This window comes from Chinchilla lanigera, unplaced genomic scaffold (genome assembly GCF_000276665.1).
Source record: "Chinchilla lanigera isolate Chin_1 unplaced genomic scaffold, ChiLan1.0 scaffold00009, whole genome shotgun sequence".
NCBI lineage: Eukaryota > Metazoa > Chordata > Mammalia > Rodentia > Chinchillidae > Chinchilla > Chinchilla lanigera.
In genome coordinates, this window is record NW_004955410.1 from 16031786 (window position 1) to 16048983 (window position 17198).

General features: G+C 36.8%; 1 protein-coding gene across 5 annotated transcripts in view; it reads left to right on the forward strand.

Moving 5' to 3' along the window:
• Nucleotides 1–17198, forward strand: part of Znf277 (zinc finger protein 277) — a 111959-nt gene that overhangs the window by 60262 nt on the left and 34499 nt on the right. For all 5 annotated transcript variants that reach the window (XM_005377316.2, XM_005377317.2, XM_005377318.2 and 2 more), the window contains 2 exons: nucleotides 7071–7159; nucleotides 7417–7499. In XM_005377316.2, coding sequence (XP_005377373.1) covers nucleotides 7071–7159; nucleotides 7417–7499 — 172 coding nt within the window. The remainder of the gene's footprint in view (nucleotides 1–7070; nucleotides 7160–7416; nucleotides 7500–17198) is intronic.

The window sequence follows — 17198 nt, forward strand, 5'->3', positions numbered from 1 at the left end:
TGTACTCTGAGTTATTCTGTCTTTATTTCACACACACACAAATATTAGAGGAGCCCAGACTTGTTATATCCCTGCATCTCAACTCTATATGTGTTACATCACATAGATCACATATCATCCCAAGCAAGCATCTTTCTTTTTTTTTTTTCTTTTGTTTTTTTCATCATCTTTCTTATGTTGGGTATTTCAGAGCATCAGCCTATATTATGAAGGGTGAACTACGAAACCAGGCAGGTCTGCAGTTGAAGTCAGGCTTCAGAACTTTCCACTCTTAGGCCTTCTAGTAAGCTATTTAATCTAAGCATTAGTCCCTTTCCTATAAAATGAGGGTAACAGTAGCCTTCATAATGTTGAATAGCATATAAAACAGTAAATAAAGCATCTGCTAGTTTCTGTGACAGGGTGTATAGATGATGCACAAGAGTAAAAATTTTGTTTGTATTTTCATTACTAAAGATTGAACTTGAGTTTTCTACAGTGGTAACATGAGTTTTCAGTGGGCATTTATGTCAGTCTGAAAATCTAATTATGATTTATAGAATTTAACGTTTGATAAAATTTCATTCAGCATTCTGAATAGTCTGTATTTCTAGGAAGCAGTTCCTATTTAAATTGGAATAGGCAGCATACCCACAGGGGTAATAGTAGCTGTCCTCTAACCCTGATCTCTATCCTTAGTGTTCTTCCCAACAGGCTGGCCCCAATACTGAGTATCTGTGGTGTGCCTTCTGCACATGTATGGCTTCATATATCCACTTAGCATTGCTGTTTTTGAGTAGATTGTGTTACACAGGGAGAACAGAGCAAGGGAGGAGAGTTATGTGAATGAGATACATCACCAACTGAGAAATTAATTCCTTACATACTTTGAGACGAGGCACTCTGTGTTTCTTACTCGTTTCATTTTAAAGTGTGTGCATGAGTGCACGTGTGTATGTTCTTGAAGTATTCTAGGAGCTTTCTCATGTATGATACCTCATTACAATAAATAGTTGAATCTAGTATTTTGCCTTAGACACGTCTTAGGCTAAATATCTTCCAGTTCTTATCCAAATAGCCATTGACAGGACAATTAAATGGGTAAGTCTTATATTACCTAACTTTCTTTGTTTTAAAACTATTGTTTTACTTACTCTGCATATACATATAAATTATCCCTCATGAATTTAAGAAAAACATAATCATCTCCCAGTGCTAATTGAAAAGAATTAAGATTTTTCTTTCTCATCTGCCCTTAAAATCCTAAGGAATATCTGAACCAGAATTGTCTTTTTTTTCTTTGTGTTTGTGATACATAAAGTAGGTATATTTTTGCTGATCAATCTATTTTTATCATTAATATTAATCTAACTTACATATGTGGGCAGGAAAATCAAATTACTTAATGGGCCTTAGGGCTTAGAAATCAATAATTAAACGTGGTGATCAATCACTCTTGAAATAGTTACACAATAAAATGGATGCTTTTTAAAGAAAAAGGTACATATCTGATGCGAGTGCTTCCAAAGTGTGTAGTTAACATGCATTTTAAATTTGACCTACATCTTTCTTGTGAGCTGTCATCCTAATTATATAAAATTTCCACTGTCAAGTAGTAAAAGAGAGACGAATGCAAATTGACCAAGAATGTATATGAGTAAACTCTGTTGCTGTAAAATGTTTTAATTCTGTTCAATCTCCTTTAAATAATTACCTCTCCCTATTTAATGAAACTAAAAATTCCTCTCCCAAACAAGTACTGACTGTGATCAGAGTCAGATCAGAACCTGTCAGTGTTACGTGACTCATCTTACACAGGAAGGCAGTGCTAGTGAGGAGGGCAGCAGTGAGAGGTCAGTGGGCTTGGATAAATCGCTGAACTACTCAGAGGTGTTTTCTTTCTGAGTATAAGTCATAAAGATGATCAGTCAGTAAGTAAGAGATAGATTTACCGTGTGCTTTACAAGAAGCAAGCTGTAAATTCTCAGAAATATATTTAACATTTTCTTTATTGAAGCAAAGTAACAATACAACTTCCTTATAACAAAACAAAGACTAAAAACTTTCCCTTTGAGCCCATTTAACAGAATTGTTCATACTGAGCTGCTAGCTTTATTCAGTAGATAAAGTTGCTCCAGAAATAAATGTTAACTCCTTAATTCTTAATTCTGACATTCTAATTGTGTGGCTTTAGGCAAGGAAGGGCTCAGTAAAGGGTAGCTCTAATTGTGAGCACCTTTCACTACCTCCTATATGTGTTCCACTCTTTCAGTGCTACTTAGTAAACAACCATATCTCAAACCTTTTCATATTTGTCACCACATAGACCAGTTATGGGGGTGCAGGAAAGATATTGCTGCAGAGATTTTTTTTGAGACAATTCTGAGACATGATTTTAAGTTCTTTTGAAGGGGAAAAAGCATTGTGTGATGACTTACTGATCGTTTTTATGACTTTTTAATAAAATGTGAAATGCCTTGATAACTCATCAAATAAAGAGTTCATACCACATACATATTACAATATTTCATAACAGCTTTTATATATGGAGTAGCTACAAGTGTAGCTTTGACTAAACTAGAGACATAGAAAAAAAATGAAGACAGAAGTACTAAATGATCCTTTAACTTTGAAAAATATGTTCCAGTGGGTGGGAAAAAATGTCGCAAGAAGCTTGTATTGAAGATCTACTATCACTGCACTCTCAACTGAATACCATTTATACGAGTGCTTTGCTAGCCACAAGAAAATATATATATTGACACCTCATACTTCTAATTTTAAACTTTAAAAGTACAGTTAAATGTTTACAGTATTTTTTAATTCAAATTTACTTAGGTCAAATATATATTGTAGGGCCGGGAGTATAGCTCAGTGGTACAGTGCCTGCCTGGTAAGCACGAGGTCCTGAGTTAGATTTCCGGTACCAAAAAAAAGTGTGTTGCATTTGAGTTCTATTTGTGTATTATTCCACAGTAAGATATGATACATAATTATATATTTAAGTTGTATGATGAATTATGATTATTTTGTGATTTAACAGATGTTTTTTTTTCTTCAATGCTGTTGTCACCCAGTCTTTGGTCAGGAAGACAGTATTCAAAGACGAGTTTGTTCATCTTGGACAAATGTATTGCATGCTTTATTTCTCTGCCCTCAAAAGCACCTAACAACAAACATGTCACATATATTCCTAAAGATGGCATCTGAAAAACACCATTTGTAAAATTCACGACTACTTATTAATGGAGCAGTGAAATAACTTCTAACCAATGTAAATATTGTGAGACTACAAGCATATGGCAGTATCTGCTCTTCCCTTCTTCCCTTGGGAAGTCTTCCCTGACTGTTTGAAGAAGATAGCTGAGATTCTTCTAGGCAGAATTTCCCCTTGACTTTAAGCCAGTTGATGTTAGTAATAGTTTCCCTGTGCCTGTCAAATGAAAGTAAACTCTGGTACCAATTAAATATATAATGTAATCCCTCTGTTCAGAGATCAAGAAGAGTAACATGGAAGTCCTTGGAGACTGAGACTCGTTGACGGTTGGAGTTAAGTCATTCTGAGTGGAACTTTGCGTCTCTTGCCCAGCCAAGTAATTCCAAATCAACAGCCATAACACCTGCTGTCAGCCTTCAGTCCTGAGTACAAAGTTAGGAGCCGTTCACACTGAGGCTACCTTTGCATAGTACTGTATACTTTTTTTTTTTTTTTTTTCCTCCGGTACCGGGAACCGAACTCACGACCTTGCGCTTGCCAGGCAGGCGCTTTTGGCGCTGAGCTAAATCCCCAGCCCCAGTACTGTATACTTTTAGGAAGAAGAACCGTCCCTCCCGCTTCAGACTTCATGTCTATATTTCTGTTTCTGCCTTATGAAAAAGAATCCTATGCAACCTACTGGGCTCCAGGAAAAAAAAAAAAGTGCTTCAAGTACTCTTTCCAACTATAACTCTAGAGATTGTTTTGTTTTGTTTTATTGGCCCCATCCCTGCCTTCCCTTTTTCTGCACTTGTGAGTCCAAGTTTGGCTTTAGAGCCAGAGATACCAAGTTCAGGTGCCAATTCTGACATTCTAATTGTGTGGCTTTAGACAAGGAAGGGCTCAGTAAAGGGTAACTCTAATTGTGAGCACCTTTCACTACCTTAGCCATCTATCTGTGTGTGCCCCCTGACACTGTTAATATAACTGGTTCTGTTGAAGTGTTACCTTCAGTTTTTTGGGGTTTGGGTTTTTTGTTACTGCTTTTGTTTAGAGGCATTGGTTTTTTGGTTGGATTAGTTTGGTTTAGTTTGGTCCAGTCTGGTCCAGTCTTAATCACCTTTTACTGTTCAGTCTGGTCTTGAACTCGAGGGCTCCACAAATGGCCCTCCCACCTCACTACATGCCACCCTGACTACTCTTTTTCTTTAAAGGGTAAAATGTTGTTTTGATCTTTTAGGCACGCATTATTTCCCTGGGATAAACATAAATTCCATACTACCTTAGTCTTATCTAAATATGTTGTTTTTTTCTTATATTACCAGTTATTAAGTACCCGGGATTTTGGACACTGCTTTACATTGCAGTATGCAACTTAATTTATTTAAGTTAATTATCAGTGACTCATTTTACAAATGAATAAACTGAGTTTCAGGAAGATTCAGTAACTTTAAATTGAAATTCATATCACTGTAAAGTCCCTGCTCCTGTATTAATACATCAACTATAAGGGCTTAACCAGTCTTCATTTAAATACTAAAACTGCTTTTAGTATAAGATCTGTGCCAGTGGAAGTGGTACTAACTCTTTTTTTATTTATTTTGTTTTGTTTTTCTTCCGGTACCAGGAATCAAACTCACCACCTTGCACATGCCAGGCAGGCACTGTGCCGCTGAGCTAAATCCCCAGCCCCGTATTAACTCTTAATTTAAAAAATAAGTCAGTGATAATTCTGAGAGCAGTCTGGTTAGTAGCATCCACACTCTTACCTGGCCATCTTCTTTCACACGGGTTCTTTCCTAACTCTGAAATTTTTCAAATATTAGCAGCCTATGTGTTCAAGGAGTTATTATTGCCTTTTGACAGGCAGTAGCCAGCATAAAACTGTTATTATTTAGGGCTGATTGTTGTGGTCACTTTCCTTTAGAGGATGTTACCCAGGTCATCCTCATTAGAATGTCAGCCAGGACTGGAGGACCTCTCCATAATGGCGTGTGTGAGAAAACTCCAGAGACACTTCAGCCCCCATGTCTTTGGAAGTCAGCTGTTTTGGCACCTGATTCTACCATATGTGATTCTGATTAGTCATGAAGATAGATGTTTGTGTATTTTAATTTGGAAGAAAATCTGTCTTCTAACCCTGACATCTCTAATATGCATCCTGTGTTTCTTCATCCTTCACACCACTGTGTAATGGAAGAGATGCTGAGTGCAGAATAAGGAAAGGTCAGGAATAGCAGTTTTGCTCTCTTAAGCCTCTTTTTGCCTTTTCTTTCTCCCTTTTTCCTCTCTTCCCCCACGGGAAAAAAAGCAACTAGCGGAGAGAAAAAGAGTGGACTATGGAAAATACTGAGACATGGAAGGTGCTGAAGCTGGCCGGTGTCTGACCTTTTGTAGATACATATTCCCATTTTGTTTGCTTTGATGGATACGGTATGCCTTCTGCTCTTGAGATGGGCATGTGGAAGCCAGTGAGTTAGCCACAGAGTAACGACGTATCATCTGTAGTATCTGAGGTTGAGCTGCAGCCCAAGACTGCATTTTCTGATCTCTTCAGATAAAATCCAGCACTGTATAAGGAAAGGATTCTCCTCTTGCCCATAAAGAACTAAAACATATAGTTCTGTTTTTATAAATTATTCATGGACATTTTTATTTAACTCAGTGATGTCATCCATTCATATTTATATTTTACGTCAGCTTGTGTCATGTCACACTCAGTCTCTGTCACTCTTCCTGTCCCTCTATGGTTCTCAGTTTCTCAGGTCTCTCACCAGCACAGATGTTGTTCTGATACATTAATGTTTTATCTATGCAGCATCACTGAATTGGTAAATTAATGGTAAGAAAAAGGAAAGTAAAAATAAAGAGGAGACCAAATATTTGATATTGGAGGCTACTTTAGAGAAATGTACAGGGATCTTCAAATATCTTCTACATCTTTAAAGCACTGTTGCAGGCCTGCTATACACAAGGCACTGCTAGGCGCTATGCCAAGCAACTTTAAGGTCCAAATTCCTGTTTTCCATGCACTTCTCTTCTTAAGTCTCATTTCCTTCATAGAACTTTGGTTCCTTCGTGTAAGTTCCTTCCTTATCCTCAGTTGCATAGCACAATAAAGTGCCAGTGTAGAGTCAGCCTTCCTGCTTCCTTTCTCCACATGAGGCAGACACAGTCTTCTTTATGCCCTTTGATAAATGAGATTGCAATTGCCAATATACATCTTGTTAGATAAATGAAAAGAACAGCTTGTTGAATCCTGTCATCGTATTTCCTTTTTCATCAGATATGCAGGTCTGTGGGGGTTATGATTTGCTTTTAAATTTATCCTTCTCACTCTTCTCATTAGATAGCAGAAATGTAAGCTCAGCTATTTTTCCAAAGGCTAAATTTGACTTATTTCAGGCACAGTGTGGCCATAGAAAATGTTGTCTTATTGTGTGGATATTGAATGTAGACTGATTTCTCTCTGCATTATTCTAGTGACTCCTGTTCTTTTGATAAATAAGATAACCTCTCAACTTGCTCTTTACTGCAGAATGTGTAATAATCCTATTTAATTGTTGCATTTTAAATACATACAAACTTAGGTGTTATTTCAGAAAGCTTCATTATCACATTAAAATAATTCATTTTAACTTTTTTGTGTATCTGTTTATTGAATTTGGGGATAATAATGTCTAATCATTTTCATGCGTTTATGAATAATTTCATTTCGTTAAATATTTATTTCATACCTCTGGAATGCTCCACTGACTTTGTATTCACAAATTTTCTATCAGTTTTCAGTCAACATTTGATTTTTTGCTCTGGCGTAATTAAATGTTCTCACATAGCTAATCATTATAGAGTACGTAGTATGATTTTCTCATTATCTTTTTTTTATTATTCTAAGATACATTTTATATTGGAGAAAAAGGTTCACTGAACAGCCCATCACAGATTTTTGCAGTGTGATAAGAATTAATTCCACAGCTCCATTTGGTAAGTACATGTCTTGGCTAACATCTCTTCCATATTTCAAAGGAATAATCTTAAGTTACAATTTTTCTCCCTTTTTTGATTGCTAAATTTACACTACAGTGCTTATTTTGCCAAACTTGAATAAAACTAAAGCAGAGTATATCGTAATAGACAAAGGCACGGATATGTGCACACATGCACACAGATTTTAAAAAATAAATCCGCTTGGAAAATGATAAATATTTATTTTCTCATTCATTTTCCTAATCTCTCAACAGAAGAACAGGACAATTATTTTTTGTTATGTGATGTTTTACCAGAAGATAGAATCCTTAGGGAAGAGCTTCAGAACCAGAGACTGGTACGTATTTGTTTTACAGGGTGATTAATGTGTTAGAAATATGTACGGAATCTTTTTGTTACTGTTAATTTTTTTGTACTTTTTATTGTGGAAACTTTCAAACATACACAAAAGAGACAAGACATAAAGGTCTTAAAAATGTATATACTTGATTGAAAACTAAAGTACTTCATGTTAAAAATGCAGAGTGAATTTTGGGCTTTATTTGCTTCCTGGGTTATCTCTAAAATAACAACAGAGCTCGCACGTTTTAGTTTAATTTTAGCTGCCTGACACATGCTAGGGTTCAGTAGTCGTGGAAAAATGCCTTCAGCTAAAATTGAGTTGAATTGATTAACCTTTTTTTTCTCCTTTTCACTGCAATGTGCTATGCACTAGCATTTCTTTTATACTACTTTATGAATTAAGCATATGGTTTAATCAACATGGTAGCGATTCTCATTTTTAGCCTTAACCATAGACAAGCCAATTTGAAAACCTCAGCGTCTTTGGTTTTTTGAAAAGGTAGCATATAGAAGATATGAAAATTTTCATTTCCATAAGTTCATCATAAATTGATTTTAAGTAATTCATTTTGTTTAAAAGTATTCAACTTCAAAAAAAAAGTATTCAACTTCCCATTATTTCTGACTATCTGTGTAATTTGAGTTTGACTTGTTCCTTATTTAGCAGTGTCTTGTAAGTCTTCCTTGTATCTTTAGACTTGCCCGCATACATTGTGAAGAGAGGTGTCATTTAAACATTCATGCTAGCCAGGCGTGGTGGCTCACGTTTGTAATCCCAGCACTCAGGAGGCTGAGGCAGGAAGATCACTGTGAACTTGAGGCCAGCCTTGCCTACCAAGTGAGTTCAAGGCCAACCTGAAGTGCACAGCAAAATCCTGTCTCAAAAAGACGAAAAAGTCAAAATTAAACATTCATGCTGTGTTCTTCAGAGACCCAAGTCCTGTAACACCATCATCATCAAATTTGAAAAATTGTTTTGTTTTGTTTCTTTTTGAGACCAGGTCTCGCTATGCAGTTAAAGCTGGCCTTAAGCTCTGGTTGTAGCCCAGGCAGGCCTTGAACTCACAATGATCCTTCTGCCTCAGCCTCCCGAATGCAGGGATTACAGGCATGTGCCACCATGCCCGGCTCGTTCTCTTGAATAGTTTATGTTATTTTATAAACATTCCAAATGCTTATTTCTCCCAATAAGGGGAAGGTGATATTGTTGGGTTACATGTAAGAAAAATTATTTCTCCTGTATAATAATTCCAGTGAAGTAACAGGCTTCCTGGGTTTTTCTTATCTCCCTATAGCGGTACCTTATGCAATGTTCAAAACAGTGGTGAATTGACTGCCATATTTTATGAGTTCTGTTTATTTGCACTGTTTTGGGGGGTTTTGTTTTGTTTTGTTTTTTGTAATCTGGTACTAAGAATCGAACCCAGTGGCGCACACATGCCAGGAAAGTACTGTGCTACAAGCTGTATTCCTTGCCCCATAATTTTTGATAGCCACGAAAATTTAGATGCCTTTTTACTTTACAATTTAACAGTGATAGATTTGTTGAAAGCAAGCATTATGGCAGATAAATCTATATGACAATGTAAGTACAAAGCATAGTTCATATCATAAGAGTGTATGGTCTAGTTAGAAAAAAGCCAAATATATATTCTTAGTAATAGAGATAGTAATAGAATATCACATAGTGCTTTTGAAGATTAGGTAAAAGAATGCATGTGATACACTTAAAATAATACCTGACACATGAAAAGCACTGAGTAAATATTAGCTGATAATAATAGTACTGTCTACACAAAGAGAAGGATTTGAATTGTTAGTTGGAGTGTTAGAGGAAATGGAGGAAAAATACATATGGATTAAATCCAGAGTATTTTTACCCTCACCTCTATCTTTAAGTCATTTGTCCAGTCCTGTCAGTTCCACCTGCGTTCCGTGTCCTTACCCTTCTTTGCAGTCTGACAGCTTTTAACTTACTTTTGCTATGCGCTCACCTCAGTCAATTGACATCCCCTCCACAGTCTTAATCTGAAAAAATAAGTAGCAAGTCACTTTATTTTCTTCAAAAGTCTACCTATTTTTAAGCTTTTCTAGGCTTAAGTTGAATTTCTAGTGCCCTTCTCCCTTGTTTTTTTGACTCAGCACTCGGGGGGCTGAGGCAGGAGGATCGCTGTGAGTTTCAAAGCCAGCTTGGGCTACGTAGTCGAGTTCAAGGCCAGCCTGAACTACACAGCAAGACTCTTGTCTCAAAAAGAAAAAAGAAAAAAACAAAAGTTCCTGAAGCCATCTTTCAGAATAACCTCTTGTAAGCTCTAATAGCATCACTATGTTATTTGCCTTTTCAATTACAGTTAGTTGTTTAAAAATCTGCCTTCTTTATTAGATTAGATGCTTCTTGTCTTTGAGCGTGAAAGTTTAATCCTGAAATATTGGCTTGGTATGTCTATAAAGCCATACAGTCAGAACTTTTTGATTTAAAAGAGAGATGTAAAATAGCCAAAAAGATATCTTTAACCACAGGGTATGCTTTTTTCACTGAAGCATTAAAACAAAAAAACATTTTTCCATTTGCCTACAGCAGGAAATATATAGGCATTTATAAGCTCTCAATAGCAAGATGTGATAACTAAACTGGAAGAAGGGGTAACATCCATGTAAGGGTATAGAAGTGGTTTTATTTTCAGGACTACTATAAATGTCAGCTTGACAAAACATTCATGACATCTATAAATATTTTATGAAAATTGTAACACATGAAGCAATTTGATTATCTAAAGAGAAAGAAGTATTTTTGTTTTTAATCCCATTTCATATATCTATCTTCATCCCATAATAAAGCAAAACAAAAGGAAATGACATATCTCCTACTAAGACTTTTCTTTCTCAAGCCACTTTTCTTTATTAATTTTAGAGACTTAGTAAAAATTGTTGCATACCAATCACTTCAAAGTAAAATATCAATTTACAGTCATACCTTTCTTACAAAATTTCTAGCTTATAACATAACATAATTTCTAGTACTATGTCTAGAATAAATATTCCCTACATATAAGGTGATTTCCCTCATTGAATGTCATATTGTTAATGTTCCAACAGAGATTAAGTTACTGAGTGATTTTTAACCTTCAGATTAAGTAAGTAATGTTTTCGTTGGGAAACCAATGAAACATAGACTGAAAACATACAAATCTGAATCCTAAAATTTACCACTTTAAACTTCTCCACAAGAACTTACAAATTTCTGTGGCACGTTTTATATACATTGGCTATGTGAGATATTAAGGAGGGCAGATATTAAGAAGACATCCCTGCAGACACAGTTATATACTGTATTAAATAGGAAGGGTAGTAAATCAGACTTCTCTGTTTTCAGTGCAGAACACAAGCCTGTTTCCGATTGTACCAGGATCCTTTATAAAATTGGGTCTTCCTTCCTAAGCAAATGTGACACTTTCTAAATTGACTTTTTTTTTAGAATTAACTTTAAAAGCTGAACAACACATAAATAGGTATGTAATAATTATTAATGTTTTAAGAAAATCATCCTACATAAATAGTAGGTAGCAATTTTTTAATCTCTTAGGCCGAAACTTTTTATTATTTTCTTTTAAAACTTGAAGGTACTATGTTGTCAGTTTCTTGTGTCTTTAGAGAAACACTATCTTTAGGGCTATACCTGACCCCCAGTTTATCCAGAAAAAGACTTCTTCAGGGAGGTAATATGCTAAGACGTGCCATGCTGATTAATAGCTTTTATCTTTAATCCAGAATGTTCCTAAGACATGCTGTGCTGATTGATAGCTTTCTTTCATCTTGAGTCCAGAGTGTGGAGATTTTGCAGTTTCTCATAGCCACCTATTCAGTTTTCTAAACTCTGTTTACATAAGCCAGATGATCTTCTATCTTTAATAAAAATAGGAAATTGACTTTTCTAATGTCGTACGTGTTTAACTCTTGCATTTTCCTTTTATTTTGTACTTCTACCCTTCTTGTTATGATGATCCAATCCATGTGAATGGCTAAATTCATATCTTTTTTTTTGTTGTTATAGTTCATTTTTTTAGGTACTCTGTTCTGTGTCTTCTTTACTCTTCAGAACCTACCCCAGGGAAAGTCAAAGCAGAAAAAAAAAAAAAAATACTGTCTGTCTATACTTTGTAGCGAGCAGATGGTGATTGGCTTTTTCACTGCAGTTTCAGAAAGGGTGGGAAGGACTGATGTCTCTCAGGGAGGTGAGATATTAGATCAAATCGCATGGACTTGGAGGAGTATAACATCATCGGTAAGGTATTTCTAAGAGGTGGGGGTCGATCTCAGAGGTAGAGCACTCACCTTACACATGTTAGGCCACAAGTGCAATCCTCAGCAGTGCAAATAAAGAAAAAGAAAAAGCAGAAATTTCTCTCTAGGTTGTTTTACTGTCTTTCTTTAGCCAGTAACATGGGTGGACTTGCACACACATACACGTGTGTGTGTGTGTGTGTGTGTGTGTGTGTGTGTGTGTGTGTTGTGGTATAGTATCACTGTTGCCCAGGCTGGTCTTGAATACCTACACTCAAGTGATCCTCCTGCTTCAGCCTTCTGAGTGCTAAGATTATAATCACATGCCACTGAGCCTGATTTCTCATTTATTTGTTAAGATCCTTGATATTAAGGCAAAGTTAACTTACGACTGTCTCATAAAATACTAAGCAAAGTGGATTTTATTGATTGCTCTTAAGAAAGTACATCATGCCATTATTAATCCTTGTTTTGGTACGGTTATTCCTGCCTCTACATGTATTTTAAGTACAGTAAGTGTATTTTCTGCATACAGTGCTGAAGTCATCAAATTCTGGCAAACAGTTTAGTCTTTCCCAATGTTATTCATCACCTTGGACACTTAAAAGGGATTTCTTTTGGGAAGTGGAGAGGAGGAAGTAAGTAGCTTTGTTTTTTTTTAACTGGACCCTGGTCAGAGGGCTTCTACATTACATAAGCAAGCTGCAAGAAGATTCCTTTCTGAAAGTTGTAGAAGCTACACATTAATATCTGAAAACAAAATTTCCTCATGTTCCCATTTTACTTTGTTAACCAGATTTGTTCTATAATTGTTAAATTAGTGGGAATTTACTTAGATTTTTTTAATGTAATTTCCTCACTTCAAATGTTACATGAGATAGAATAAGGGTGTGATTTTTTTTAAAATACACCTTTACCATAACGTTGAATATGATTAAAATGAAAATGCAATCTTACAATCAAAATAAATAAGAAACAGCAGAAAGAACAAGAAGAAATGGCATCATGAAACCTGCCTCAGTTTAAAACAATTTCAAGACTGTTTCAGAAATTTGTACAATGTCCACTTATTCAAATCGTATAATCCTAAATAGTAAAAATGCTCCAGTACTTTCAGATGTATTCACAGTAAAAACCCAGACTCCTTACCAGGGTCTTAGAGGGTCTGGTACATGCCTCCCCTCCGTGCCCCCTGACTTGCTCCAGCCACACTGGCCACGTCTCAGTTCCTCAGGTACAGTTGCTCTTCTGTCCCAAGGCTTTTGCACTGCTTTCAGTGCTATTGTCCAAAAGTTTCATGATCTTTCTGAAGGGGGAGAAAGAGTTTTTGGAGAAGGTGGTATCTGAGGTGAATCTGGAGAATGATACTGTAGCTGGGTACTTTGGAGGTGCTTTAAACACCTGCTTTAAGATGTTTAGAGTAATTTCAGATGTTTGCCTGAAATGATTTAGGAAAAATGTCCTTTGTGGAGAGTTAATGTTAGTTATCAGCTAGAGTGTTTTAGAGAGTAGACATGTAAAAATAAATTAAATCGATTAGTTAATTTATTTTCAGTAGGTGAGAAAGATTTAAACCTTTTCTGAATTGAAGAGCATGAAATGTGACCACACAGAAATCACAAGTTGCAAAGCCCAAATACTAGGCTTTTAGTTAATATTTGGGAAAATTTTGTTGGCTATATGGCTTTGGTTTAGCCAGTTGGAATATCCAAGCCAGCCGTTTTCACCAAAAAACAAACACTTGTATATATATTCTTTAAAATGTCTTCATTTCTTTATGTGTGGAGGGGTGGAAATGGGGAAGGGCAGCAGGCTCCTCTGATCTCTTGCATCACTGCAGCTGTGTACCCTTCTCTCCATGTGTTGATGTCCAGTCCTCAAAGGAGTGCCAGTCCAGAATCCGCAGTGCTTGTGCTAGAAGCTGCTAATGTGCAGTCTCTTAAAGAAAGGTCAGTAGTAGCATTGTGGACATATCCAGGGCATTGCCATGTGTATTGCAGTCTGGGTTCTGGTGTTGTAAATAAGTCATTTCAGAAGAAAGCTAGTACTTTGTGTCTCATTTGTTTCAATAGTACTGACCTTTTCCTCATCTGACTAATCAAATTTTTAATTTCTGTCACTTTCAAGTTCCCATTTTATTGAACATCTGCTATTAGATTTTTTTTTTTTATCCTGAACTTTTATTGACAGCTGAAAAGTTAAGAAAATCCCAAATTTAGAACTGTCTCTGGCCATTCCACTTGGAACGCACCCATTCTCATCTAAATTTAAGCTGTTCCAGAATTGATCCCACTTCGGGGTTTTTTCTTCTCTGAGATCCTGCATGCTCGAGGTTTTGTTCTTTTGTTCAGAGGCTCTTTTATGGTTGGATCTTACAAGCAGAGTTTACTCCTGCCTCGATGTGTTTGGGAACAAGGTGACCAGCGTGTGGTACTGTAGGTCTCCTCATCTGCCCTCTTTTCCAACCATCTGTCCATAGAATTGTGGCCAGACCTGCCCTATCTTCTAAAAGAATAGGCTTCATTTTCATAGATTTTTAATTTTTAATATTTGTGTTCTTTAAACCAAATACATTCCTGTAACTTGCTTCAATGTTCTAAGAAAAGTACACTGCAGACCTTGCTTAACAGAATACTAGTTAAGTTCTCTCTGGCTTGTGTTTATTTCCAGCCCTTATTCCACAAAACACTGCTACACGTTCAGATACCTTCAGAAGGAAGAACTCAGGAGAGAGACAGTATTTCTCAGTGCTCTGGCTCTCTCCCCTAGGGGCCCTCTGCATTGTATCAGGGCAGCTTTTGGGTGCTCTTCCCAGTAGCACGTAGCTGTTGTGTACATTTCTACCAGAATTCTGGTCTTCTGAGCTCTGACCAGAATCTCTCTGCAAGCTCAGTTTACAGCAGTCTAGGGCTTCTCTAGGCAGGATCTCCAAACCTTTCCGAAGTCCTCCTGTAAACCAGTTCCAAAGGCAAATAAACCACATGGTCAGGTACAGTCATAGCAGTGACTCCACTTCAACTTAAATGAGGAGAGATTTATTTGGACTTACAGTTATATCCACAGTTGGTGGCCAGCTACAAGGCAGAATGGCATGGCAGAGGGGTGTAGTAGAGGAAAAGCTGCTCATGTCGTGGTAGCCAGGAGGCATTGAGAGAAGGGAGGAACAGTATTTGTAGGGGGATGCTCACTTGCAGGCCACACCCGCAGTGATGCACCTCTTCTGACCAGATCCCACCTCCTAACAGCACGTCAGCTGTAAGCAGCTTCATAATGCAGTTCCCTGCCAAAGCTCCCACCTGTGACACCTGAGGACTTTGAGAGACAGCCTCCATCTAAACCATACCACAGATTAGCCAGAGAAAAGCAGCTGGCTATAGTGCTACATTCATATAATCTTAGCAGTCAGGAGTCTGAGGATTGCAAATTTGAGGCCATTCAGGACTACATAAGGAGTTCAAGTCTAGCCAGTACTATATAGTAAGACCCCCCCATCTCAAAAAAGAAGGAAGGAAAGGCATATAAATGTATTTAATGTATCACTTAACATAAGAGCCTTTGTTATCTCCCTGGTGTAGGAACCTGAAAGAATAAGTAAAACTCAAAACATACAATAGGTGATAGGAAAGGGAAAGAAACTGCTGAAAGGAAGTAACAACTGGGATGAGGGAAAGAAGAAAAAAGAAAGAAGGCAAAATATAAATATATATATATGAATAGCTGCAATAACTGTATTGCTGATGTCTGATGGTATATTGAAAGAACAGTTAATGCTTAAATTTTTTTATGTTCTGACCAATTTTGCAAGCTTATGTCTGGTAATCTGAGCAACTGAATTGAAGGTAGCAATATGCGATGGAATTACCATGGTGAATTCATACCATCTTGTCTAGTGAAACTCTGTATTATCTCTAATGTTTCATCTAATAATTATTTTCTTATTCTCTTTAATGGTTTGAACAATCTTCCATTCTTACATCTGGTAATCTGAGCAACATAGTTGAAAATAACAATATGTAATATAATAACCACTGTTGCTTCATATTATTTTGTCTTGAAACCCTGTTTCACTTTAAATGTTCTTGCCTTGATTTGTTTATGTTTGTGATGCTGGTATGCTGCTCTTCAGGGGTTTTTTGGGGTTTTTTTTTTTTTTTTTGTCTTTCTCATTTACTACTCTCTTTAAAATGAAATTTAAAAAAAAAGAAAGAAAAGAAATGGAGAACCAAAGAAACAGAAACCTGTGCATTTTTACGCCAAATTTGATGAAACTGTCATTTACTAGTAATAAACAGGATTGATTAGGAAGGCCTGTTCATTCAGATCCTTCTGTGTTCCTTGTCTTCAGAGATAAGGATTCTTCCACACCTTCTGTAGAGGGAGAGCACCTCTCAAATGAAGCTTTTATGATCTGCTTTAGGGAAGGAGGAAGACAGGAAAGTGAGAGTGAAGTTTCTACATCTACCTTCTCAAATGCCAAGAGCCATATTTTTTTGTAGCATGTCCCTTATCAAGGACCATGCAGTGTTTATGAGAATATCCACCCAGATGTTTGTTGGTTATCTGCTGAGGCCTGTGACTCTGTGTCCCAGGGAGAGCTTAGAAATGCAGCATTTCACATATTTAACTGGAGAAAGGGCAGAATCAAGGTTATAACTGTAAGTACAAAGGTAAATTTTTCCTCTGCCCTCAGAAGGTTAACTGGATTAAGCTATTGGTGAAATAGGAAAAAGCATAAATTTACTAAGATGCAAAAGGGCAAATCACAGCACAAGGAGAAAATCACTAAAGTAGAATTACTTATTAGCTCAGCATAATTCAGAAACTTACACCTTTTTTCTTTGGGACCAGGAGAATGAAAAATTAAGACAAATTTTAGGAGAATATTAAATAACTTAGGGAAACCCAGTGGGCTTGAGGATATGTAGAGCAGCCTAGGCCAGAGTCTGTTTGGCCTGCAGAACAGAGGATGGATTGTAAATTATTCTTTATGGGACTAAAACGGAGGACAATGGTATGTGACAGAAATCTCTGCAGGTATGTTGTCAGACTTCAGTCTTTCTTCCTGTGAGTTTAGTTACTTAAAGCTCAGGAGAGGGGCCAGAGGAAATTCTCTTCTTTGGCAGGTCTGGGGTTTAGACAGATGGATGCATGACCTTTGTAGAAAGCCCCTCCTTGTGTTTGATTGGGAAGAGCAAGATGACACTAGAAAGACCTGGATTCTGAACTGCTTTGCAAGCCCTTTAAATGTCTTAGGGCACATTGCTCAGCATGCCAACAAAGGCCATATTCAGGGAGGCATTGTTCTCTGAGCCTAAACATAGCCAACCAATACTTAGAAAAATCATGTTTGAAAAAGAAAGGCTGAGGAAGTTCATACATGTTTTAGATGCCTTAAACTCTCAACATCCAGTCA